The 25,647-nt window shown below is 39.9% G+C and overlaps 1 protein-coding gene across 1 annotated transcript in view; it reads right to left on the reverse strand.

The window, feature by feature from the left end:
* Positions 1-25,647, reverse strand: part of CA13 (carbonic anhydrase XIII) — a 43,819-nt gene that overhangs the window by 6,178 nt on the left and 11,994 nt on the right. Inside the window, exons 3-6 of the mRNA XM_006859239.1 lie at positions 16,489-16,607; positions 7,780-7,875; positions 6,083-6,145; positions 4,442-4,597 (exon numbers count right to left, since the gene is read on the reverse strand). Coding sequence (XP_006859301.1) covers positions 4,442-4,597; positions 6,083-6,145; positions 7,780-7,875; positions 16,489-16,607 — 434 coding nt within the window. The remainder of the gene's footprint in view (positions 1-4,441; positions 4,598-6,082; positions 6,146-7,779; positions 7,876-16,488; positions 16,608-25,647) is intronic.

The following is a 25,647-nucleotide window of genomic DNA, read 5'->3' on the forward strand; positions in this document are numbered from 1 at the left end:
CCATTGAGTCGGTTCCGACCCATAGCGACCCTGTACAGGGTTTCCGAGGGTGTAAATCTTTACGGGAGTAGAAAGTCTCATCTTTCTCCCGCGGAGCGGCTGGTAGTTTCGAACCGCTGACCTTAAGGTTCGCAGCCCGATTCGTAACCACTACGCTATCTAGAATATATATGGAACTCTTGCAACTCAATAATGTAAAAACTAACAATTCACTTTTTAAAAATCCAGCACAGGACATGAGCAAATACTTCACAAAAGAAGCAAATAAGCATATGAAAAGACGTTCAACATTAGTAGTCATCAAAGAAATGCAAATTCAAATCACAATGAGATACCACTACACTTGTTGTTAAGTGAACTCCAGTAAGTTCTGACTCCTGTTGTTGTTGTTGTTGTTGTTGTTAGGTGCCATAGAGTCGGTACTGACTCATAGGGACCCTATGCACAGCAGAACAAAACACTGCCCAATCCTGGACCAACCTCACAATTGTTGCCACACTTGAGTCCATCGATGCTGCCACCTGGCCAATCCATCTCGTTGGGGGTCTTCCTCTTTTTCTCTGACACTCCACCTTACCAAACATGATATCCTTCTCCAGTGACTGGTCCCTCCTAGTGACCCTATATAGGGTTTCCATGGCTGTAAATCTTTGCAGGAGCAAAAAGCCTCATCTTTCTCCCACAGAGTGACCACTCGTAATCCATTATGCTGCCAGTATGCTACCAGAGCTCCTACTAGACTATCTATAGTTAAAACTACTGTCTATCCCAAATGTTGTCAAAGATGTGGTTGTTGTTGTTAATGTCCTGGAGTCTATTTCAACTCAAAGTGATCTGGTATAGGGTTTCCATGAAGTGACTGATGGGTTTGAACTGCTGAAGGTAATTAAAAAACAGCTGCAGCAGTAGATCGACATCGAACTGCCAGGAATTCAAGTCAGATTCCACTTAAATGAAATTTTGGGAAAGGCAAAATTCTAATGACAGCATGTCAGTGATTGTCTGGTGCAAACCGTCACAAGGAAATGTTTTCCAGCCAAGAGAGTTCATCTGTATCATAATTAATTATGTTGGTTGTTGAGCAATTATGCACAATTACCAAAGGCATCAACTGTACACTAAAACTCATTAATTTATCATAATCAGATAATATCATAAGCTTTTTTTAAAGAGAGAAGAATTAAAGGCAAGTATATTACAGATTGGATTTTAACAACTGAGCAAGGCAATTTAAATAATTTAAGATAACCCAAAACAACTTGACAAATTTTACCAAAGTATCAGGAAACAGCATATCTGCTCATTGGCATGGCCATTCAGTCAAGAACTATACCCTGTCTGACTCTGAGGCAAGTAAGCGGACTTGAAGCAAGAAAAAGAAAATAAAAAGCATCTGATTTGTCCTTTAGGTCAAACAGTGTCTTAGTGAAAAAGAGAAGTACCAACTTACTAAAAAAAGGATCTTAATCTTCACAGCTAGTGACATGCATGTAGGATGGAAATGGAGAATGAATAAAAGCCATGTTCTTCTGTGACTTTGAAAAGAAAAAGTCACCATAATTGAAAGTGAAATTGTATTCTAGAAAATAACTAAGTCAGTGGGACAAATAAAAGATCTTTTCCATTGACTTTATATAAAAGAGCTAAGCAACTGGAAAAATTTATCAACCCTTTCCTGTTTGGGAATTTTATAAGAAATCTTTTAATTTTTGAAGTTTTAGATTTACAGAATTATTGCAAAGATCTTAGAAAGAACTTCGGTAAGCCCACCTGAGTTCCCCCTGTTACTAATATGCCAGTATTAGTTCTACATTTGTCACCATTAGTGAACCAATCCAAATACATATTATTAACTAAAGGTCATACTTCATTCAGATTGCCTTAGTTTTTACTTAATGTCTTTTTTTTTTTGTCTTCCAGGATCCATCTGGAATACCACATTATACAATGGAGCTTCAAAAACTTCACAGAAAAATTCCAATATCTTTTAATTCCATTATTTCCTGAACTCTCTGAAGTCCCCTTGTACTTTGTAGTCATGTCTCATTATACTTTTATTGCGTATTGTTAGGTAGTTAAATTAGGAATAGAAAGGCCAAATTGCAAACCGCCCAGAAGCATAACAATAAATCAGCATGTGGTTAGGTCACAAGTATAATTATAACAGGGGGAGGGGTTATTAAGGAAGAGTGGAGGTCCCTGGGACCATCAAGGGAGAAGAGCGGAGAGTGGAACCATACCCAGAGAAGCAGTAATGCCTAAGATGGAGGCAGATATGAAGACGTGGAAAGATGGAGCAGTTGGGGACTTTAGATCCAGAGGAGAGGAACTGTGTGCTGATGACCACGGTGCAGGCTTGTAGTGTAAACCCTTTGGTTGGTTGATAATGCATGGAGTGGATGTAACCATGGTAAGAAAACGATATACGATAGGATGAATGTAAAACTAATGTTCTCCCATGTAAACTATCACAGAATTCACAATAAAAAAAAAAAAAAAAAAAAAAAAAGACCCAAGAAAGGAAATACCAAAAAAGGATGTCATCCAGGGATTGAAAAGCACAAACATCCTGAGACACTGACAAGACACAAGCAGCCAAACCCCTCCAACTAGAACCTGAAAGTCTAGTCTGACTTATTAATTACCTGGGGAAATCATCAGAAAAGACTGCTGAAGGCTCCCATTCACAAGTAAGGTAAAAACCCATTCTCCTCCCTGTGAGAACATCCATGCTTTGTCTTTGTTCTCTTATTAAACCTTCCTGCTTGCTTTAAATCCTCTGTCTCTCTGGCTCCTTTTATGTGCATAATGCGCCTGTTGTTGTTAAGTACTGCCAAGTCAATTCCAATTCATAGCGACCCTGTATAGGGGTTCTAAAGAGCAGCAGGTAAGTTTGAACCACCAACCTTGTGGTTCAAACTGACCGTGTGGTCCAGTGCTTTATTTCATAGTGCCTCATAAGGCTACATCCTATCAATTTTTTAGAGAGACAGTAGGTCTGGACTAGGATGCATCATCTCATTCAAGTGCCCGGAGACAGTTTCTCAGTCTTTCCCTTTAACAAGGCAGGTCCTTTTCTTCATGATAAAACTTGCCTGGCTTATGATGGAGAAAAACTCACAGTTTTCATGTCAGTCAAGCTCTGGATTTCTATCTAGACATCTATCAAATATTTTAATAAGTATATCCCAGATTATTATTTGCCTTGAATCCTAAAGACGTCAATAGAATTCTGAGAAATAGCCAACAGAAGGCTGAGCATATTCAACATCCTAAGGGGAAATGTTACCTGACAAGATCTTTGTAATAAATTGAAGCAGTCCTAGCCTTTGAATTTGGGGAAAACATCAACAGCTAAGCAAGTGGGCAAGTGAAGAACAGAAGTACTTTATTCACTACAAAAAACACTAGACTACATTCTTGGTAAAATACTGTAGCACCTTATTCGAAGAAAGAAAAACAGAAAGCCAAAAACAAAACACAACCCACTAAAAAATACAGCACATAACATCACGAGATCAGGTAGATCCATCTGCATGTCTTCCAGAACTCTGAGCAGAGTTTCTGAGCATGAAGATACCCTAAACCTATCAGGGAGTCCCTGGTAACACCATAGGATAAGCACTCGACTTCAAGGTCAGTTTGAACCACAAGATGGGCAGTTCAAACTCAGCAGCTCCTTGGAAACCCTATACATGGTCACTACGAGTTGGAACCTACTCGATGGCACTTAACAACAACAACAAACCTATCAGAGGCTTGACTTAACCACAGGGACTCTGTAGCACTTAGGAGAACCCAGAACTAAGTAAATGTCTTCACTAGAATAGCATAGGTACCACCCACAGCCACTCAACAAATGATTAAAAACCCCTCAGGCACCCCACATAGGTTCTAAACTAATGCAGCGAGGGTTTTGCAGGCTGACAGGTTTCTGAGGACACTTTGCCTATCCCTGCTCACTTTCCAAATGTGAAATCAGTGGGAGGAGCAAGTCTGGGGACTGAAACCGGAAAGAAGATTGTGACCTTCCAACAGAAGCCTCCATCAAGATTTTGCCTGAGTATGTCCCAGACCAAGTAAAAGCGAACAATTATACTGTCCAACATGGTGCTTCACTTTCATCATTGTCTGTGTGCACATTAAATTTCCAAGTCTAAGAACTAGAAGGCGTCCTGGTGTGGCGCTGTGGATTAATGTGCTGGACTGCAAAATCGGTCTGAACCGCAAGGTCGGCATTTCAAGGTATACAGGGTCACCATGGGTCAGAACCAACTCAACAGCACTTAACAACAACAAGAACTGGGAAAGAAATCAGCTCACCCTAGAAGCTCACATAAAAAAGGGACATAAATCTCATCTGATCCAACCAACCATTAATGATTAATGAAGGGAAAATACAAGCTTCAAGATCCAGCCAGGATCAGTCTGAAAGACGTACCTGTTGAGAGCTGATATTTATAGGTTGCTTTAAAACAATCCAAGTGACACTCTCAAGAAGAGGTGGGACTGTGAGGGATCCAGGATACGTCCAGTAATCCCAGGATGGAGGAAGCAGAGATAATGGATCAAAATTTGTGAATCGAGTTTGTTTTCCCTAGGGGAGGAAAAAGAAAATTCCCACAAATTACAGGAGTGCAGCTTTCTAAACACCTCAAAAAACATACATCAATGAAATAACATGGAATTATTAAGTATCTGCTTTTTTAAAAATAGCAATACTACATTATTTAGATTTAAGAAAGATAATTTGTTTTAATGTAATTGTTCTTTAAAATGTGTTACAATTAAAGATTTATTTTGAAAGATTCCAACACCAAAAACTAATTATGCATGAAGAGACTTTACTCGTGGTTATTTTTGATAAGAAAACATTCATTGGTGGTTCACTAGAATCCTTGCCTTCCACCCAACTCAAGTTCCAGCCAATGCAGCTATCCTGTCAGTTGTGGGTTTCGTGTTGCTATGATGCTGAATGCAGGACGACACTCTCTGCTCCCATAAGATTGATAGCCTCAGAAACCCAGTGCAGGGTGGCTATGGGTCAGTAGTACACAACTACCACCACCATACAGCTTCCAGATTGGCAGGCCAGGATGAAAAGTCTGGCAAGCTACTGCAAAAAAAAAAGCATCCAATGAAAACCCTAGGGATCCTAACAGTTCAATTTCCAACCAATCATGGTGAAGGCGCAGAGCCTGGTTATGTTTTGTTCCATTGTGCACAGGTCTCCACAAGTCACAGGCCACTTGAAAGCAACTAACAACAACAAAAACTGTAGCTAATTTAAGACATTTCATAATTTTCAAAACGTGATAGTAAATTACTTCTGATCTATTGACCCGGTATGTGCCAAGCCTGCTTCAGCATCAAAGCAGGCAGCATAAGCTTATGTCTGAGATCTTAGATTTTAAATAAAGGTAAGAGAGTTCAAAAGAGAAGAGTTCTAGGAATATATTAACCCTTTGCTATCAATTCTGATTCATAGTGACCCTATAGAACAGAATAGAACTGCCCCATAAGAACTGCAATCCTTACCGAAGCAACTGCCACATCTTTCTCCCACAAAGCAGCTGAGAAGTTTGAATCGACAAGTTGATTAACAATCAAGCACTTCACCTCTGTGCTACCAGGGCTCCTTAAGGAATATATTGACCTTTTTCTGTTAAGTGCTATAAAGATGGTTCTGACTCACATACAACAGAATGAAACGTTGTTGTTATGCACCGTGGAGTCGGTCCCAACTCATAGCGACTCTGTATAGGGTTTCCGAGGCTGTAAATCTTTACAGGAGAAGAAAGCCTCATCTTTCTCCCATGGAACAGCTGGTAGTTTCGAACTGCTGACCTTGCAGTTCGCAGCCCGATTCGTAACCACTATGCTACCAGAGCTCCTTAGAATGAAACATTACCTGGTCATTATTAAGCATTGCATTGAGTCAGTTCCGACTCATAACGACCCTTCATAGGGTTTCCAAGGAATAGCTGTCCAGTTTGAATCACTGACCTTGGGGTTCAAACCGACCTTGAGGTCCAGTTTATTATCCTACAGTGCCAGACTTAGCAAATAATATTCATTTTACCTTTTCTTTAATGGAATCCAAAATATCAGTAATCTTTTGCAGTTGGGAATTATGTTCACCAATCTGAAAAATGAAAGAAAATTGTTACTGTAGGAGATTTGATCTAAACCACTACATTTCAATCACTGTCTTTTCATTATAGTTTTAAAAGCGAATCCAACCCAGAACAAAGAGTGATTGTTCTATAACAAAGCTCTCTTTTACCTGTTGGCTTTATCACGTCAGAAGAATTTGCACAACAAGATCATATTACTGAACTGTCCGTTAGGAATCCAAAACTAGTAGTAACAGCTTCATAGTTTTCAGTTTTATAAATGTTTCAGACATAGGCTACTTTAAGAGGAACCCTGTTTACGAACACTAACATGCTTTATTAAGCCAGATGTGACTTTCAGACTCTCGGTCCAAACTGGCTATGACCACCATCACCAGTCACCATCAAGTTAACACATAGTGACACCATTTGTATCAGAGTACAAATGTGTTTCCTAGGTTTTCCACAGCTGATTTTTTGGAAGTAGATTGCCAGATCTTTCTTCCACGGTACCTCTGGGTGAATTCGACCCTCCATCCTTTCGGCTAGCAGTCATGTACTTTGACCACTTACACCACCTAGACTGGCTATAGTGGCTTCAAAACATTAGGCCAAACATCTCGCATCTTTAGCCTAAAACAATTAGGCCCCAATAAAGAACTCCTCAGAAGACTATACAGTGAAACCTGTGAGGGCTGGTACTCAATGAGACTGCCTTCTGGTCTTCTCAGGTTTTCTGTCTTTGACAGGGTTCAGTCTTACCACATTTCTATTGTTTACTGTTGCTGGAAAATAATTGAATTCTTCTTCTCTGACAGGTTTCAGCCTTACACAAATTCTGGCTTTAACAGGATTTACTAGACGTAACTCTTTTCATTATTTTAGATTTCCTAAATCAACCTGAAGTTTTTGTATACTTGAGAACACAGTGAAATCTCTTGTCCCACCTGCATCACACTGACGCCACTCAGTCTTGGAGGCCAGAGGGAAGGGATTAATGCTGTGTACGTCACTCTCCACCTCTGCTCTAGGCTTCTTCAGGTCCTAGCTCCAGCAGTTACAACACCACCCAGAGAGGTATGTAACATGGTAAATAAACACGCCCTACAAGAATGTGGTCACAGTGGGAGTTGAGCAGCCCAAACTGCCTATGGTGCACAATGATACCTGTTTGACCACCTACCAGTATTACACAAAGGGAAATACAACAAGACACTAAATTTTAAAAATTAGTCAGTATTTGTGGGAACGAGCCATAGTGTGCAAACTGGTGCCTCAAGAACCATACGTTTGAACTTTATTCTTTCCTATCTCACTAAATATTGTGTAATCAGGAAGAGGCTAGAATAAATGTTTTTTTGCCCCCCCTCCCCAGCTCCCACCTCAGGAGCTCAGCTATTACTTCTGCTGCTATTGCTGTTGTTCTTGTTGCTACTGTTGCTACACATATAAAAATGAACAATCTGTAATAAAAGAAATCATAAAACAATATATCATAGGCCCTGAGATGAACCATAAATTCTTACTACTAACTTCAAAAGAAAAACATTAAACCCCAAACTAGTTTACTATTAACAAAATGATTGGCTGTCTACTCCATACCTGAAACTCTTTATCCAAAATAGCTGACTAATTATTTTAAATGTCATCAGTTCACTCTTACCTGTAAAAATACTCCCACGACAGCTAGTCCATCAGGTTCATGAGCTGCCTCCACAAAGCTGGGATATTTGTCTGAATTCCAGTGAACAACATGGAGCTGAAATTAAGATGCACAATATAATTTATAAAAACATTTTTCGATCTTGAAAAGTATAAATGCAAATAAAACATTTATACAGATGTTTTGGTCTTGCCCATGCATATGTATAATGTATTATTCACGAGAACCTTGTGAATCCTGTTTAGGGTTTCCGAGGAACGGCTGGGTTTGAACCACCAACCTTGCGGTCTAGTGCATTATCCTGCAGCACCACACCAAGACTCCCGGTAAAGAATACAACCTAGGAAACCCTATGGAGCAGTTCTACCCTGTCCAATAGGTTCATGATACGTTGGAATTGACCTCCTGGCACACAACACCACACAGTAGGTTTTCAGGGACAATTTCAAGGGCTATTTCAGGACCAGTTCTGCACACTTTCTACTGGGTGTTTACTGTTACAGTTTGATTTTTATGGCTTGAAAATGTAAATTTTCATTAAAAGTAACTATTTCAAGCATGATTCACACATTTATAATGTCCTATTTTGGCGCTGCAGGATAATACACTGGACCGAAAGGGCAGTTTGAACCGTAAGGTTAGCAGTTTAAACTCACCAGCCACTCCTTGGAAATCCTAGGAGTTGGAACCGACTTAACATCAGTAACACGAATGTGTTCAGATCCTCTGCTAAGAGCAATTTTTAATGGGATGCTTCAGGGTCTGAGGCAGAAAATAAAGACAGGCTATGCTATTGAAAGGAAGAGGGATGGGGTGTAACTCTAAATCACTTCACAACTCTCATTCAAGCCACCTTCTGCAAAAACCAATGATGTCCCAAATGCTCTAGCATAATAAAGATAGTGGCCCAAACACACAAACAAATCTGAAAGACTGCAAAAGAGCACTAAGGCACAGCCACTTTAGGAGACTCTTCAGTCTTTGTGAAGGGAAAGAGAACTGAGAAAGAAGCAAATGGCCATGTTGGCATTGTTGTTGTTGTTAAGTGCCGTTTAGTCAGTCCCACGTCATAGCGCCCCCATATAGGGTTTCCGAGGAGTCGCTGGCACGTTTGAACCGCAGAGCTTTTGAACAGCAGCCCAGCTGTTCCAGGGCTCCAAAAGGCCACATGGCACACCCAAAATGTTTGATTAAAATGGTAAATGGTGACATCCAAGTCATGCTGTCCACTTGAGACCACATTTGAGACCAACTTCAGATAAGATCTCCTTCTAATGAATCCTTGTGGAACATCAAAGATGAAACACTAAGAGATGAAACTTGCGTCTAAATTGTCCTTCTGATTGACAGTATGTAGTCCTGGGTGGTATACACAGAGCTAACTGGAAGGTTGGAGGTTTCAGTGCACCCAAATGCATCTCAGAAGAAAGGTCTGGTGATCTACTTTAGAAAACCCAGCCTTTGAAATCCCTATAGAGGATAATTTTACTGTGGCACTCATGGGGTTGCTGAGTCAGAATCAACTTGATGGGACTTGGGTTTTTGTTTTTCATTCAGCTGACTGTTGCAAAATAGTATATTCAAGCACATGGTTTTATCTCATCCTTTAAATATAACTTCACATCTGACAGGCAATTAATATGAGGAGGAGAGACTTCTGCATAGCAAAATTATTAGAAACAGTCAACCATAAAATTATAAAACAGCATCATCCACAAATAAATAAGACTGTGGGCTATCCAGATGGAAAATAGGAAAGTGAATTCCTGTGGTCCTGGGTTCTAAGTATGAGAGAGTTGGGAGAGGAAAGAAACCTGAAAACATCAGATGATGAAACAAAGATTCGTTTGACTCCCATGAGGCCGGTGACACTCCCCAGTACGTATGGGAGGGGCTGAGAAGATGTGAAGGTTGTTTGAAATGGCTCACTGCCCATGCACCAATGCACTTAGCAAGAGATAAAACCACAGAGAGAAAGACGTGAAGCAACTTCTTCAGGGTCACAATAACAACAGAGTAGAGAAAGAATGTACAACTCAAGAAGTGCATCTACAATTTTTTTTTGGCTGGGATTCTTTTCCTCTGATTTTTATTTTAACAAGGCCTCCTCTCTCCCACACATATTTATTAACTGGCATCAATACTGTCAGAGGAACTAAATCACTTTCTTTGTACTTGAATTAATCCTTTCATGACCAAATCATTTTCTACTTTGAATTTGTTGTTGTTGTTGATTCCACATGTTTTCAGTAATGGAAGGCATACTGAAATAAAGGAGAAAGCTTTTATTTTTGAGATAATATGGATTTTGATGCAATTATGTGGGACACATAATGTCTTAAGTGAACTCTGGTGCTGGGGTTGGTGAGGTGAGGCCCATTTCTTGAGATTTACACAATTATATAGGTGCCTGTCAGGTAGTAGCACACACTGTAGTTATAATAGTAGAAATTTCCCAAGAAACTTGTGAGGTTGAAGACGTTGGTGGGCTACATACATCCCACAGGTCATGAAACGGTTGCAACACAAACAAACCAATGGCAACCTCATTTCCTAAGTAAGAAAGGCAGGAGCCATGATTTGAGATGAATGGCAAGAAATCCATTATGGCCACGACAAAAATGGAAATTAGATTCTTTTCTATTGAAAATAATTTCAAAATAATATTAGTATTTTCAACATTCATACTTGTGATACATGAAATTTGCTTATTATGCCAAAAACTCACTGCTAATGCTGAAATCATTGTTTAACTACCAAACACATATTTAAATGCTTATTACATAATCACTATACTCTGTAATCAGATAAAAGTTTAAATATAGGGTGGACTATTAGCCTAGTTTTTTGTACATGTACAGCTCTTGGAATTACACTTTTCATGATTCAGTGTGATAGAGTATATAGGGGAATAATAGTATGAAAACTTCTTAGACATAACAAAACACCCTGAGGCAGTGAGTTGCTGGGGGCTCAGGACTATGGTCTTGGGAGCACCAAGATCAGTTGGCATACATAGTCCATAAAGACAATGCTTTATATCCTACTGTGGTGAGCAGTGACTAGGATCTTATAAACTCAACATGCGGCATCTAAGGTGCCACTATTGATCGGCCTCTGCCTGACCAGAGGAAGAAGAATGATGAAAATTAAAGACACTTGGAAACAATTAGTCCAAAGACTAATGGACCATAGAACATCAGTTTTCGTGACCCTGAGATTCGGCTCCCACTACCAACAGCTCTGAAAGAGATCACATTAGACAGTTCTATATAGAGTGGGCTCTGGTAGCGTAGTGGTTACGAATCGGGCTGTGAACCGCAAGATTAGCAGTTTGAAACTACCAGCTGTTGCGTGGGAGAAAGATGAGGTTTTCTGCTCCCGTAAAGTTTTACAGCCTCGGAAACGCTGTACAGGGTTGCTATGAGTCGGAACCGACATCAGGCACATAACTATATAGAGTGGGAGTCTTGGTGTGGTGCTGTAGGTTAATGTGCCAGACTGCAAAGCCTTTTGAACTGGAAGGTTGGTGGTTCAAGCTCACCAGATGCTCCTAGGAAATCCTATACAAGGTCGCTAGGGGTTGGAACTGATGCGACACCACTTAACAAACACAACAACATATAGAATGGGAGAAAATGTGGGACAAAACTCAAAATCGTAAAAAAAAGACCAGGTTTACTACTGGTCAGACAGAGACTGGTAGAACCCCAAGGTCTGGAACTGAACTCACTCCTGTGGTTCAATTTTCAGCCAGGCAATAGATAGGTACATAGAGGGGACAACACCACCAGAGAGGTATGCACGCCACACCATAAGATGATCAACCATTTGAGAGCAAAAGGCAGCATTTACCTAAGGACAAAATTCATAAGATTTAGGAAAGAAGGAGAAATGAAAGCAAGAAACAGAGGAAGGAAGTGGGATAAGTGATGCTACATTGAGGGAACTGCAATCAGTGAGATGAAATGAAGTGTGTGATTTGTTGAGTATAAAATATGATCTGCTCTGTAAAACTTCAATCAATTCACAGTAAAAAGTTGTTTGTTTTTTTTTAAGTTTCCATGATTCAGATCATTTTAATTTGTCTCTGTAATGCTACGTCATCAGGTTAGCTCAAAAAGTAACGTTTTATGTATTACAGCTTTAAATGCTTTTCCTTGCTTTCTTCTTATTTTTTAAAAGGATACCATTTGCTAATGGTCATGAAATTGGGTACACAAGTGGATGGAAAAATTAACGCCTTAGAATCAATTCTATTTGTGAGTGCAAAAGGATTCTTTTGAATTTAACACCAGATGCAAGTGATTCTTCCATCTGCTGTTCTGATCCCTTTGCTAAACCCCAACTTTGCATATCTAACAGCCTATTTGAGGGAGAGCCTAGAATGTCTAATGGGCTTCTCAAAGTTAACATGTCCAAAACACAAAGAATTCTTTTCTAAAACCTGCACCTGAACTTTCTCATCTCAGTAAATGGCACAACCATCCTTCCTGTTACTCAAGCCAAAATCTGGGATGAGCTACTGGTGGTGATGATGGTGGTACGCTGTGTTGTTGGTTCCGACTCACAGTGACCCAGTGTAGGCTTTCTGATGCTGTAAATCTTTCAGGCGCAGAAAGCCGTATCTTTCTCCCATGGAATAACTGGTAGTTTTGAACTGCTACTAGACTCTTTTATCCTGCTTTCATTTCTGACGTCATTTCCTTTGGCAAATGCCAGTGACTACCTCCTAAGCATATCGTGGATCTGTCTAGCTCTCTTATTTCCATTACCCTTATAGTCCAAATTACCATCACTTCCTACTTAAACTACTTCCACAATTTTCTAATTCATCTCCCTGCTTCAACTTTTGCACATGACAACATATTCTCTATATGTTGTTGTTGTGAAGTGCCATAGAGCCGGTTCCGACCCATAGTGACCCTGTCTAGGGTTTCCAAGGAGCAGCTGGTGAGATTGAACCACTGACCTTGTAGTTCAAATGGCTTTGCAGTCTGGCGCATTAACCCACAGCGCTGGTAGTCAGGATTTACAAACTACAGAATAGAACACGTCATTCCTCTTGTCTTCCTCCAACTTTGTTAGAGGGAAAATCCATTCCTCACTATGCTTGACATGGTATGGCCACTGTCTGACTCTCCAGGATACCGCCTGTCACTCTGTTGTCTTATCAAGTTCTTGAACATGCCAACTTCATTCCTACCTATCAAGTGTTTGTATATGTTCATCCCACGTCCTAGGAAACTCTCCCTCAATTTTCTCCTGGCTTCTTGTCATTCAGTCTCAAATCAAGTAACACCACAAAAAGGCCTCTCCTAAGTACTCAGTTGGCCCAGGATCAGGCAGTGTTTCGTTCTGCTGTGCATAAGGTTGCTGTGAGTTGGTACCCACTCGATGGCACCTAACAACAACAACAAAGCACTCAGTCACTCTCTAACACTTCCTACTTACTTGTTTATTGCCTATCCCTGACACCTCTTTAACCCTGAGGTCTTCCTCTTCCATCAGCATCTCCTATCTCACACACAAAAAACTCCACTTTTCCTTTCCTCTCCTGTCTTCCTTTCAAATCCAATCGACCAGTGCCACTTCTACCCCTCCAGTCTCCCACCTGCACTATAGTTCAAGCCTCCATCATCTATCACCTGTGACTTCCCCCCCAAAGCCTCCATTCTGGCTACCCGTTTCCACTTTCTTCACTCTAATCTATTTTCAAACTATAGCCTCAATGATATTTTTTAAATGCAAATCTGATCATTCCCAGTTCAAAACCATTAAGTATCTTTCCACTGCACCCAGAATAAAGTTCATGATCTGCAATATGCTTACCTTAGAATCACACCCTCCTTGGCCTCTCCAACCTTTCCCAACAATTCTCCCCTTTGTTCTCCATGTTATAATCATACTAGTAATGCTTTTCTTAATATGTATGGTATTCTTTTACCCCAAGACCTTCCCCATGGTTCTATGAAGAACCACAGTTCTCTCTCCTCTTTCCTTGATGCATTCCTGCTCGCCCTTAATGCTAGGCTTAAAGGCTCTTCCCTAAAGAGATGTGTCCTGGCCACAGAGTCTGTTAGGCTGCATAGTTATGGGGACTCGTGGCATCCTTACTTCCCGCACTGCCTTCAGGATGAGTGTGAGTATACTGGGCAGAGATCTGGAACATGGTACGCTCTCAATGAGTTCTCAAAGAGTGAATGAATAAATGAATCATGCATGATCAAATGAGAAAAAAAAACCAACCCTAAATAAACAGTAAAGAAGAATATAAAACGCCAGACAAAGAATTATCTGCTTCAAGAAGGGAAATTGATAGAAATGGCCCTTTGCTTGGGAGTTCAGGACTCATGATTCTCTACCAGACTTCAAGATATGAGGGTTCTTTTCAGAAAACTACTTGTCAACTGAAAATAAGCTTCTGTAAGAGTATACTTTCAAGTTTATGAAAGCATAAGGTGTGAACTGCAAAGCAATATGAACAATTTTCCAGAGTTCCTTAGGGAAATTACAGTGTAATGATTCAAACCAACAAGTTCTTAATCTCCACAGAGCTTTCAAAATTTAGAACGTGTTAAAATCCAGCGGCAAACAATGTTTACAAGCTAGCATGAGAACAATTCAGTAGATGACGTAAACTGATTCAAAAGTCCTTCATTCTACATTCTCATTCTCGGCATCTTTTGTCCATTTGTCCACCACCCCAGAACACTTTGTGTGTACCTTTTATTATTCAATTGAGAATGCAGTTGGCCTCAAACAAGACTATTTTGATGTGCAAAATGAACAGCCTCAAAGGGCACCTGTACATGTTCATGGAACCATAAATCAAACTAACCAGACCCAGTGCCATCAAGTCCAGTCCAACTCAGCATCCCATGTCTACAGTTTCTGGGACTGTAAATCTTTACAAAAGCAAAACACCTCATTTATCTCCCTAGGAGTGACTGGTGGGTTTGAACTGTCAACTTTGTGCCCAGCATTCCAGTGTGTATTTTACATCACCAGCAATGCTCCCTGCTAGGCTGTAAAGGGATTTACAACCCCACAATACAATAACCAAATGAGAAAAACTGTCCTCACCTGGTAACATGGCTCTGCCCCCACAGGACGAGTCATTACCAAATTATTTTCACTTGAGTTAGCTTTGGGTGAGTCCTACAATAATTCTCCTTCATCTCATGGTAAAGTTGGGTATTAGCAACATTTAGTCATATTATAACCTGAAGCATGTTACTATTATCCTTTAACTAAAGGATTTTAAAAAGTAGAGCATACTTAATGAATATAATTACCATTAAAAAGGAACCACATTCCAGTGAAAAAGAAACAGGTTATTAAAGGCTCACTGTACTATGCTCCAGCAATGACCTGAATAATTGACAGAGATTCCATTTATACTTGGAAATGTAGCCATCGTGTTCAGCTTAGGAGAATTTATGTCTGTTTGTTTTGCTTATTTGTTTGTTTATCCCCTAAGAAGTGAATCTTTGCCATTTGTTGTCACCTACTTAAATACGAACTTTATATAATATTACAGTATATTTGTGTCAGGACCAGAATTATTCACAGTTGGGCCTAAAACAAACATTTCTTTCTTTCCTTTCACACTGGGCTTTTACTAAAATATCAGTAAAAGATATCTACTAAAATATCTTTTACTGATATTTTAGTAAAAGTTCATAATTTGGTATCACACAGTCCTGAGTTTAAAACTATCTCAATTGCTTCCTAGTTAGATAAATTACTTAATCTCTTCAAATCCACAGTTTACACATTTCTTTAATGAGAATAATCCTTCATCTCAGCATGAGTTTAAGGCTTAGAAGGTTCACATTTAAAACTATTATACTGATAAACTGTTAGTGAATGAATAAAGGAACTTCAGACACTGAGACACCTATTAGCTCAACATCTATTTGATATCAAGGGGGCTGTCCCCAGACTGAAAAATCCAAACCCACTGTCGATGACTCAATTCTAATTTATAATGAATATATAAGAGAGCAGAGCTGCCTCAAGGAGCTCTGGTAGCGCAGTGGTTACGAATCAGGCTGCAAACCGCAAGGTCAGCAGTTTGAAACTACCAGCTGTTCCATGGAAAAAAGATGAGGTTTTCTGCTCCCATAAAGATTTACAGCCTCGGAAACCCTGTACAGGGTCGCTATGAGTCAGAACCGACTCCATGGCACATTACTGCCTCATGCAGTTTTCAAGGTTGTAATTTTTATAGTGTGGAGCTGTAAGACAAGCACTGGACTGTTGACCACAAGGCTTGCTACTCCTTAGAAACCTTGAGTCGGAACTGACTCCATGGCACTTAACAACAACAATAAATCTTTACAGAAGTGGACTGTAACTCTCCTGAGATGCAGCTGCTGGGTATAACTGCTGACCACTGTTTAGCTGCAGAGTGCATAAGCACTGCACTACCAGAGCTCTTTGAGCTGTCTGCTCATCCACTGGCATTGGGTCAATTCCGACTGACCATGACTCTTTATACGGTTTCTGAGACTGTAAACTTTTTATGGGCGCAGACATCTTCATCTTTCCCCTGGGGAGTAACTGGTGGGTTTTGAATCAGAGACCTTGTGGTTAGAAGCCCAATGCCTAACCCACAGCACCTTCAGGGGTCCTTAGAGATGCCCTCAGTGTCCCTTAAATCCCATCATGTTGGAAAATCCTGAGATACAGCCGATAATTTACCTCTGCGGAGTATCGCATTCCATCTACCACATGCTCAGAACCGTGGTCATCAGCGCACCCCCAGTGAAGGTGGAATTGTCGGAGTCTGTAGCTTCCAGTGAGCGGACCCCCTCGCAGAACTAAACACAAGTACATTTAAAAAAAAACTGTTATCAAGAAAAATATGTACACATACTGCCACAACCCAACGGCATGTCCATAAATGATTTACTCTTTCATTACGCCTCCAAGGAATTTTTTCAAATGGGTCACTTTGCTTGCTGAGAGATATAATACTTTAGGTAAATGAGGAGTAAAACCAAGCATTTTAAAAGATTACAGAGCCCACAATCCATATTGTTATGGGGAGGATGGAAAATCTCCACACACATAGAGCAGTTAGGAAGAAGAAGAAATCAGGAATTCGTAAACATAAAGACTTGATTTGTTTATGAGCCAGCCTCTTTGAATGAGGATGTGATATATAAAGAGCTCAGTTTGTGTTCTGCAGTATGGTGCAGCATCATAGTTGCAATTCCAACTCGTAATGACCCCATCAGTGTCAGAACTATGCTGACTTTTCAGAAGTAGAGAGGTACCTAACCCTTTCATCCACGGGACCACTGGGCAGAATAAAACCTCTAACTTTTGGTTACCAGCCTTGCACATTAACTATTTGTACCATCCAGGGAATCCATGGTTAGAGCATAGGGTTCAACATTTAGAAGACCTAGGCTCACATTTTATACTAGCTTTGTAATCTTGGGCAAAACCTTTAACTTCTAAGCTTCGGTTTTTACATCCATAAGCTAAACAGGAAGGATGCCCCTTGCTAAAGCCATCTTGAGAAAAGAAAACATGATAAACACAAAGCATTTATCACTGCCTTGCACATAGTCAGAATGCAAGACATGTTAGCTAATGTTATTATTACATAATTAATGTTATTGTTATTACAAATATTGGCAAAGTGGACACTGTGTTTGCATTCTGTATTCTTGGGGAGAACCTCTGAAATAACTATAAAAAATGAACTCTTTTTAAAAATCCATTATATCTTCATCACTTTGCCAAAGTAAATTTCACTGCCACTCAACAAGCATGATCGCTAAAATAAAGGTTTAGAATCATAGCTTAAGTATATAGGAAAGCTTCTTAGTAAAAAGCATAGTATGAAATTATCTCCTAACAATTAATCTTTACTGGACATGCTTAAAAGCATACGGAAGGATGAGAAAGTGACCAATGTTGAATGTACCTCAAGCATTACTAAATTCTCTTCAACACTCAATATAATTAGTACTAGTGGTGAGGTAAAAGGAGCTCTGGTAGCGTAGTGGTTACGAATCGGGCTGCGAACCTTAAGGTCAGCGGTTCGAAACTACCAGCTGCTCCGCGGGAGAAAGATGAGGCTTTCTACTCCCGTAAAGATTTACACCCTCGGAAACCCTGTACAGGGTCGCTATGGGTCGGACCCGACTCGATGGCACTTAACAACAACAACAAAGTGGTGAGGTAGCCTTAATAATAGCTTTATTTAAATTACTTTCCTCTTCCAAGATACTAGGTAAATATTGCCTCAAAATGTGTCAGTTATGACTTGACTTATATGAGAATCAAATTTCTTAAGCGATATCATATACGGTTTTCTATACACAACAGCAAAAAAGAGAGGGTGAGACTATATATTTGCCTAAAGCACATCTCTTTTTGAGCTGTACTGTAGGAGCAAATTATCCAGATTGCCATCTCTATTAACCAGCTCGGTTGGGATCATTTCTCCCTTGCTGGGCTTGTCTATAATTGTGTTTGATTGCCTGCCTATTTTTAATCAGAAGGTTGTACTGGAGAGTCCTTTATATCTACGATTCTCAAAGTCATCCAGTAAAAATTGTGAAACTGTATAATAAAAAATCTTTGGGAAGGTTGAATAGCTAGACTTTCTTTTAGATTCATTTGTACCCAAATTTCTCTACATTAAATTAAGATAGCTATTTTCAAAGCCCTCCAAAAAATAAAGGACAAGAGAGACCTATTTATACCAGACTCTAAGGCTTGTTCCTCAAGGAGCTCTGGTAGCGTAGTGGTTACAAATCGGGCTGCGAACCTTAAGGTCAGCGGTTCGAAACTACCAGCCACTCCGCGGGAGAAAGATGAGGCTTTCTACTCCCGTAAAGATTTACACCCTCGGAAACCCTGTACAGGGTCGCTATGGGTCGGAACCGACTCAACGGCACTTAACAACAACAACAACAAGGCTTGTTCCTCAGCCACTTCGTTACAAACAGAACAGTGTTACTATTTCTTCTCCCTCTAGACAATGTCCACACAGGTAGAGGCTGTTGGGCCATCATTGTAACCATCATCTAACACAGTTAACTATGACAGAGGAGATGAGCAACAAGTATTTGATGAATAAATAAGTTAAATATGTGGCTTGTCTTTAAAAAAAGAAAACCATTTCAATGATTATTCACAGGCAAATGAAGTTAAAAAGCACATATTCCTAAGAGGTTCCATAGTCTACACTGTGTGGACAAATGGCATTCCAAAGGAAAACAAATTAATAGCTCTGTTGTCTTTTTAGGAGTCCTGGCGTGGTGCTGTAGGGTAAGCACTGGACCACAGGGTTGGTTTGAACCACAAAATCGGTGGTTCAAATTCACCAGTCACTCCCTGGAAACCCTATACAGGGTAACTATGAGTTGGAACCAACTTGATGGCACTTAACAACAATTGTCTTTTTAAGGAGTCCTGATTGCTACATGGATTAGGCATTGAGTTCAAACCCACCAGTATCAGAAACCCTACACAAGGTCACGATGATTCAGAATCACCTCAATGGCAGTATATATTGCCTTTTTATTTTACTTTATTTTTCCTTGCTACTATTTGCAAGGACTCCTGGTGTGGCGTCGTAGGATCAGCACTAACTAAACTTCGAACCACAAAGTTGGCAGTTCAAAACCACCGGCTGCCCCTTGAAAACCCTATACAGGGTCACTATGAGTCAGAACCAACTCAATGGCACTTAATGACAACAACGGTTTGCAAAGGAGTGCTGGTGTGGTAGTGTAGGATAAGCACTGGACTGCTAACCACAAGATCAGCAGTTTAAACCCACCAGCTACTTCTCAGAAACCCTATACAGCGTCTCTCACTATGCATCACAACTGAGTCATTGGCATTCAACAACATCAACTGCAAAGTAAAGACGTCACTTTGAGGATTTAAGTGTGCTTGACTCTAGCCATGTATGGTATTTTCAGTCACTTCAGATTCATGTGAAAAGCTGGACAATGAATAAAGACAACGAAAGAATTGGTGCCTTTGAATTCTGGCGTTAATGAACAATATTAAATATACCGTGGACTACCAGAAGAGTGAACAAATCTATCTTGGAAGAAGTAGTCAGAATGCTCCTTAAAAGCAAGGATAGAGAGATTTTGCCTGGCATAATTTGGACATGTTATCAGTAGGGACCAGTCCCTAGAAAGGGACATCATGGTTGGTAAAGTGTCAGCAAACAAGAGGAAGACCTTCAACAAAATGGGCTGACACAGTGACGCAAACACAGCAATGACTGTGAGCACTGTGCAGGACCAACTGTGTTCTGTTCTTTGGATCACTGAGTGGAGGCCAACTCGACGGCATCGAACAAAAGCACTGTCTTACCTTGTTGCATAAGAAGACCTGAGATGAACCAAAAAATCTTTCCTTTACAGATAAAAAAGCAGATTAGAGAGCTTGAGTAAACATGGAATTGACTTTGGGAGAGGATGCAAGCAAGCTGGCTCAAGAGAAATAAAGTGATATAGAAAAATACACATTGTTAGGGAACCATCCAAGAATAATGGTTCATTCCTGGAAAGCCAGCTCTGAATCCAGGGTTTAAAGCCAGATTGGCATAGCAGTTAAGCAACAAAGACTGCCTCACACTTCACATTTGATCTCCACGTATGAGTGTGTCAACTAAAAGAATATGCAACCTGGGACTGTGATCAGCAAATATTTCATTGGGGGGGAGAGGAATGAGTCAAAATACTAAGGTTTATTTATCGCTGACTATGAGATAAACCGGTTACCCTCAATTCAAATCTGACTCAGCGACCTTATAAGGCAGAGTCGAACCACCCCGTAGGATTTTCAAGAGTATGCTTCCTAAGGAGTCCTAGTGTAGCACTGTATGATGAGCACTGGGCAGCAAGGTCTGTTTAAACTGCATAGTAGGCAGTTCAAACACACCAGCCACTCCTCAGAAACCATATACAGAGTCGATGTGAGTTGGAAGTGATGCAACAGCACTTAACAAGCATCTGTATAGGAACACACTGTCACATCTTTCACCCATGGAGCAGCTGGTAGAGTCAAAATACGAACTTTTTGGTTAGCAATCAAGTACCTTAATCACTGCACCACCAGGGCTTCTGGGACTCTGAGATACTCTATAATAAAACAGTTAAATTGTGGTATGCAATGAACCATGGCTATACAAATTATTTTTAATGGAAATGAGCTAGAATTTTCAATTGTCATTTTACTCTTCAAAACCTAGATAAATAAATATCATTGTCTCCATTTTATATCTGAAAACAAGTCATTATTCCTCCCAAATCACAACTGTTATATGTTGTTGTTGTTAAGTGCCGTCGAGTCAGTTCCGACCCATAGCGACCCTGTACAGGGTTTCCGAGGGTGTAAATCTTTACGGGAGTAGAAAGCCTCATCTTTCTCCCGCGGAGCAGCTGGTAGTTTCGAACCGCTGACCTTAAGGTTCGCAGCCCGATTCGTAACCACTACACTACCAGAGCTCCTTCCTTTCATTCAGACAAGAGGTCTACAGAGATTAAAGAATCAAATTTAAATGTCATGAAACTAGAAGAAAAAATTACTCTCTCACAGAAAAAGGGTCTTTATCATTGGTTCTATAAAACATAGGCCAATAACATTGTAAAACTAGAAATGTACATATTTCCCTATTGAATTTAGCTTCCTAAACTTCAGGAGTAATCTGTTAACCCTAAATTACTGTTGTTGTTGTTAAGCACCATATAGTCGGTTATGACTCACAGCAACCCTGTATAGAGTTTCTGAGGAGCAACTGGTAAGTTTGAACTGACCTTGCCACTCAAACTGACTTTTTCAGTTCTGTGCTTATCCTTCAGCGCCACACCAGTAGGATCAGTAAAAAGAAGATGAACCCCAACGAGATGGATTGGCAAAGTGGCAACAGCAAAGAGTAGCAACCACAGGGAGGATGGCACAGGACTAGGCAGTGTTTTGTTCTGTTGTGCATAGGGTTGCTGAGTCAGACATGACTCAGCAGCAACTAACAACAACAACAACAAACTACTGTAAACAGCTGCTTTATAATAATAAGTAAGATTCCAATAACGTTCAGAAAAAAAGTTAATTTAAAAATCAACACACTTGTCTACTGTGAATTTACTGTCCATCCATTAGGCTATAAAGTGCTTGAAGGCAGAATGTATCTTCTTCCTAGGACAATGCCTGGCTCAATAACCACTACCATTGAGTTGATTCCAAATCATAACGACTCTGCATAGGTTTTCAGAGACTATAAATCTTTACGAGGGCAGAAAGTCTCATCTTTCTCAGGAGAATCAGTTGGTAGCTTTGAACAACGAACTTTGCGGTTAGCAGTCCAGTGCTTATCCTACAGCACTACCAGGGATCTTCAATAAATAGTTCATTGTTGCTCAATAAATAGTTCATTGTTAAGTGTTGTCAAGTCGATTCCCACCTATAGCCACCCTGTATAGGGTTTCCAAGAAGCAGCTGGTGAACTTCAATCACTGACCTTGCAGTGCAAACAGCTTTGCAGTCTGGTGCATTAACCCACAGCATCATGCCAGGACTCCCCAATAAATAGTTGTAATATAAAATTAGAGGCTTTAGCCTCCTATGGAAGTACTCCACAAACACAGGTTTATAAAATTGTTACTGAGATTACCAGGGAATTGCGAAAGTGAGTATTTTTTGGACAAGTTGTCATAAATCAGAATGGACTCAACAGCAATTAAACAACAGGAACTTATTGAAAGGATCACAAACTCAATAGAGGCTCTTTATGTCCCTTTTCTGTTTTGTTTGTTTTTAATATTTAATTTAAGATCTTGTGAGTCTGATTGATTTTAATAGGTTACCTAGAAGTGTAGGATCGGTGCTATACTGTGAACCACAAGTTCAGCAGTGCAAACCCACCAGCTGCTCCTCAGGACCTACTCGACAGCACTTAACAACAACAAAGGACAGACAGGTTTATGCTGTTGTTAAATGCTATCGAGTCAGTTATGACTCATAACAACCCTGTATAAGGTTTCAGAAGCAGAAAGTTTCATCTTTCTCCAGAGAAACAGCTGCCAACCTGTGGTTCAAGCAGTCCAGTGTTTATTTTACAGAGCCATCATGCTCCCCGGACAGGTCTATAAGAAGAACTATAACAGTAGGAAAGTACACACACTTAGAATTATCAATCATTTGAGATCAAAAGAGCATCATTTACCCAAGGACAAAGTTCAGAAAGAATGGAAACAGAAAACTCAGAGAGGAGTGGGATACATGAAGATGCAGTGTGGGGATTGCGATGGAAGACATGAAGCAAATGTGTATGATCTGTTGAATGGAAAACTTACCTGCTCTATAAACTAAACCTTCACCCAATTCATAATAAAAGTATTAAAATAAGTAAGTAAAGTTTAAGAGGAAAGAAAGAAAATGTGAACTCCATTAAAAAAGAAAAAACAAGTTTCAAAACCACTGATTCCATCAAGTTACTGGTATTCCTAGAAGGGCTTTCTTACCAAGAAGCCAGCTTCTTTCCTTGGACATATTCTTGAAAGTTGGCTATCTCATCCATAGAAAGGACATGAAGCATTGCTGCTGCTTCTGTTTCTGCTGTCTATTACTATTATTATTGTTTTGGTTATTCCTACTAGGGAGTCCTGATGTGGAGCTGTAAGATAAGCACTGGAAGACTAACTGAAAGGTTGGCAGTTCAAACTCACCAGTTGCTCCTAGGAAACCGGATACAGCATCACTATAAGCGGGAACCAACTCCACAGCACATAACAAAAAACAATGCCTAATATATGCCTGCTCCATAACTTTTAAGAATTAAGTGCTTAAACAACAAATAATGCATCAACACCTGACTAGGAATTAAAATATTACATATTAATTGTTTTCTGGAGATTGGCATTTTATGTATGCTGTAAAATATCAAAGACTACACAGTCTTCAGTATGGATTCCACCTCAATGTAAAGAAAACAAAAATCCTCACAACTGAATCAATAAATCATATTATGATAAATGGAGAAAAGATTGAAGTTGTCAAAGACTTCATTTTCCTTGGATCCACAATCAATGCTTATGGAAGCAGCAGTTAACAAAGCAAATGATATATTGCATTAGGCTAATCTGCTGCAAAAGAGCTCTTTAAAATGTTAAAGAGCAAAGGATGCTAGTCTGAGGACTAAGGTGCACCCAACTCAAGCTATGGTATTTTCTATCACCCGTATACATGTGAAAGTTGGACAATGAATAAGAAAAATGGTGGTGTTGGCAAGGAATATTGGAAGTGTCATGGACTGCCAGAAGAACATAAAAATCTATCCTGGAAATACAGCCAGAATGCTTGTTAGAAATGAGGATGGTAAGACTTCATCTCGAGTTCTTTGGATATGTTGTTAGGAGGGAACAGTCCCTGGAGAAGGACATTGTACTTGATAAAGTGAAGGGTCAATGAAAAAGAAGAAGACCCACAATGAGATAAATGGACACAATAGCTGCAACAATGGTCTTAGACATAACAATTGCGAGTATGATGCAGGACTGGGCTATGTTTCATTCTATTGTGCATGGGGTCAATGTGAGTCGATACTGATTTGACAACACCTAAGAAACAACAACAACAAGAACCACACTAAGAACCACCACTTGTCTGTCAGTTTGCCATACTGTGTTGGCTTGTGAGTTGCTGTGATTCTGAAAGTTATGCCACCAGTATTTTAAATACCAGCAGGGTCACCCATGGTGGACATGTTTCAGATGAGCTTCCAGACAAAGGCAGACTAGGAAGACAGAGTGACAAACTACTTCCAAATATTTAGTCACTGAAAACCTTTTGAGGAACTGTCGGATACAGTGCCGGAAAATGAGCCCCTCAGGTTGGAAGGCACTCAAAATGTGACTGGGAAAGAACTGCCTCCTCAAAGTAGAGTTGACCGTGATGACGCGAACGGAGTAAAGCCCGTGGGAGAAGAGCCCGCGGGACCTTCATTTGCTGAGATGGGTCACAACTCAAAATGAAGACAAACAGCTATAAATAACTAATGAAAATCAGAACATGGAATATACGAAGTATGAATCTGGGAAAATTGGAAGTTGTCAAAAATGAAATGGAACGCATAAACATTGATATCTTAGGGATTAGTGAGCTAAAATGGACTGGTATTGGCCATTTTGAATCTGACAACCATATGGTTTACTATGCCAGGAATGACAAACTGAAGAAGAATGGTGTTGCATTCATTGTCAAAAGCAACATATCCAAGATCAGTCTTGAGGTACAACGCTGTCTGTGATAGGATAAAATCCATGCACCAACAGGGAAGCCCAGTCAATACCACTATTATTCAAATTTATACACCAACCACTAAAGCAATTGAGGATGAAATACAAGAATTCTACCAACTTCTTCAATCTGAAATCAATCAAACATGCAATCAAGATGTATTGACCATTACTGGTGATTGGTATGCAAAGGTTGGGAACAAAGAGGAAGGTTCAGTTGTTGGAAAACATGCCCTTGGTGATAGAAATGATGCTGGAGAACGCATGATAGAATTCTACAAAATCAATGATTTGTTCATTTCAAATACCTTCTTTAGATAGCATAAGAGACAATTATACACATAGACCTCACCAGATGGAATACATAGAAATCAAATTGATTACATCTGCGGAAAGAGATGATGGAAAAGCTCCATATCATCAGTTAAAAACAAGGCCAGGTGAAGACTGTGGAACAGATTCATATGCAAATTCAAACTGAAGCTGAAGAAAATGAAAACAAGAGCCAAAATATGACCTTGAATATATCCCACCTGAATTTAGAGATCATCTGAAGAACAGATTTGATACATTAAACACTAAA

The sequence above is a fragment of the Chrysochloris asiatica genome, unplaced genomic scaffold (genome assembly GCF_000296735.1).
Source record: "Chrysochloris asiatica unplaced genomic scaffold, ChrAsi1.0 scaffold00031, whole genome shotgun sequence".
In the NCBI taxonomy this organism is placed as follows: Eukaryota; Metazoa; Chordata; class Mammalia; order Afrosoricida; family Chrysochloridae; genus Chrysochloris; species Chrysochloris asiatica.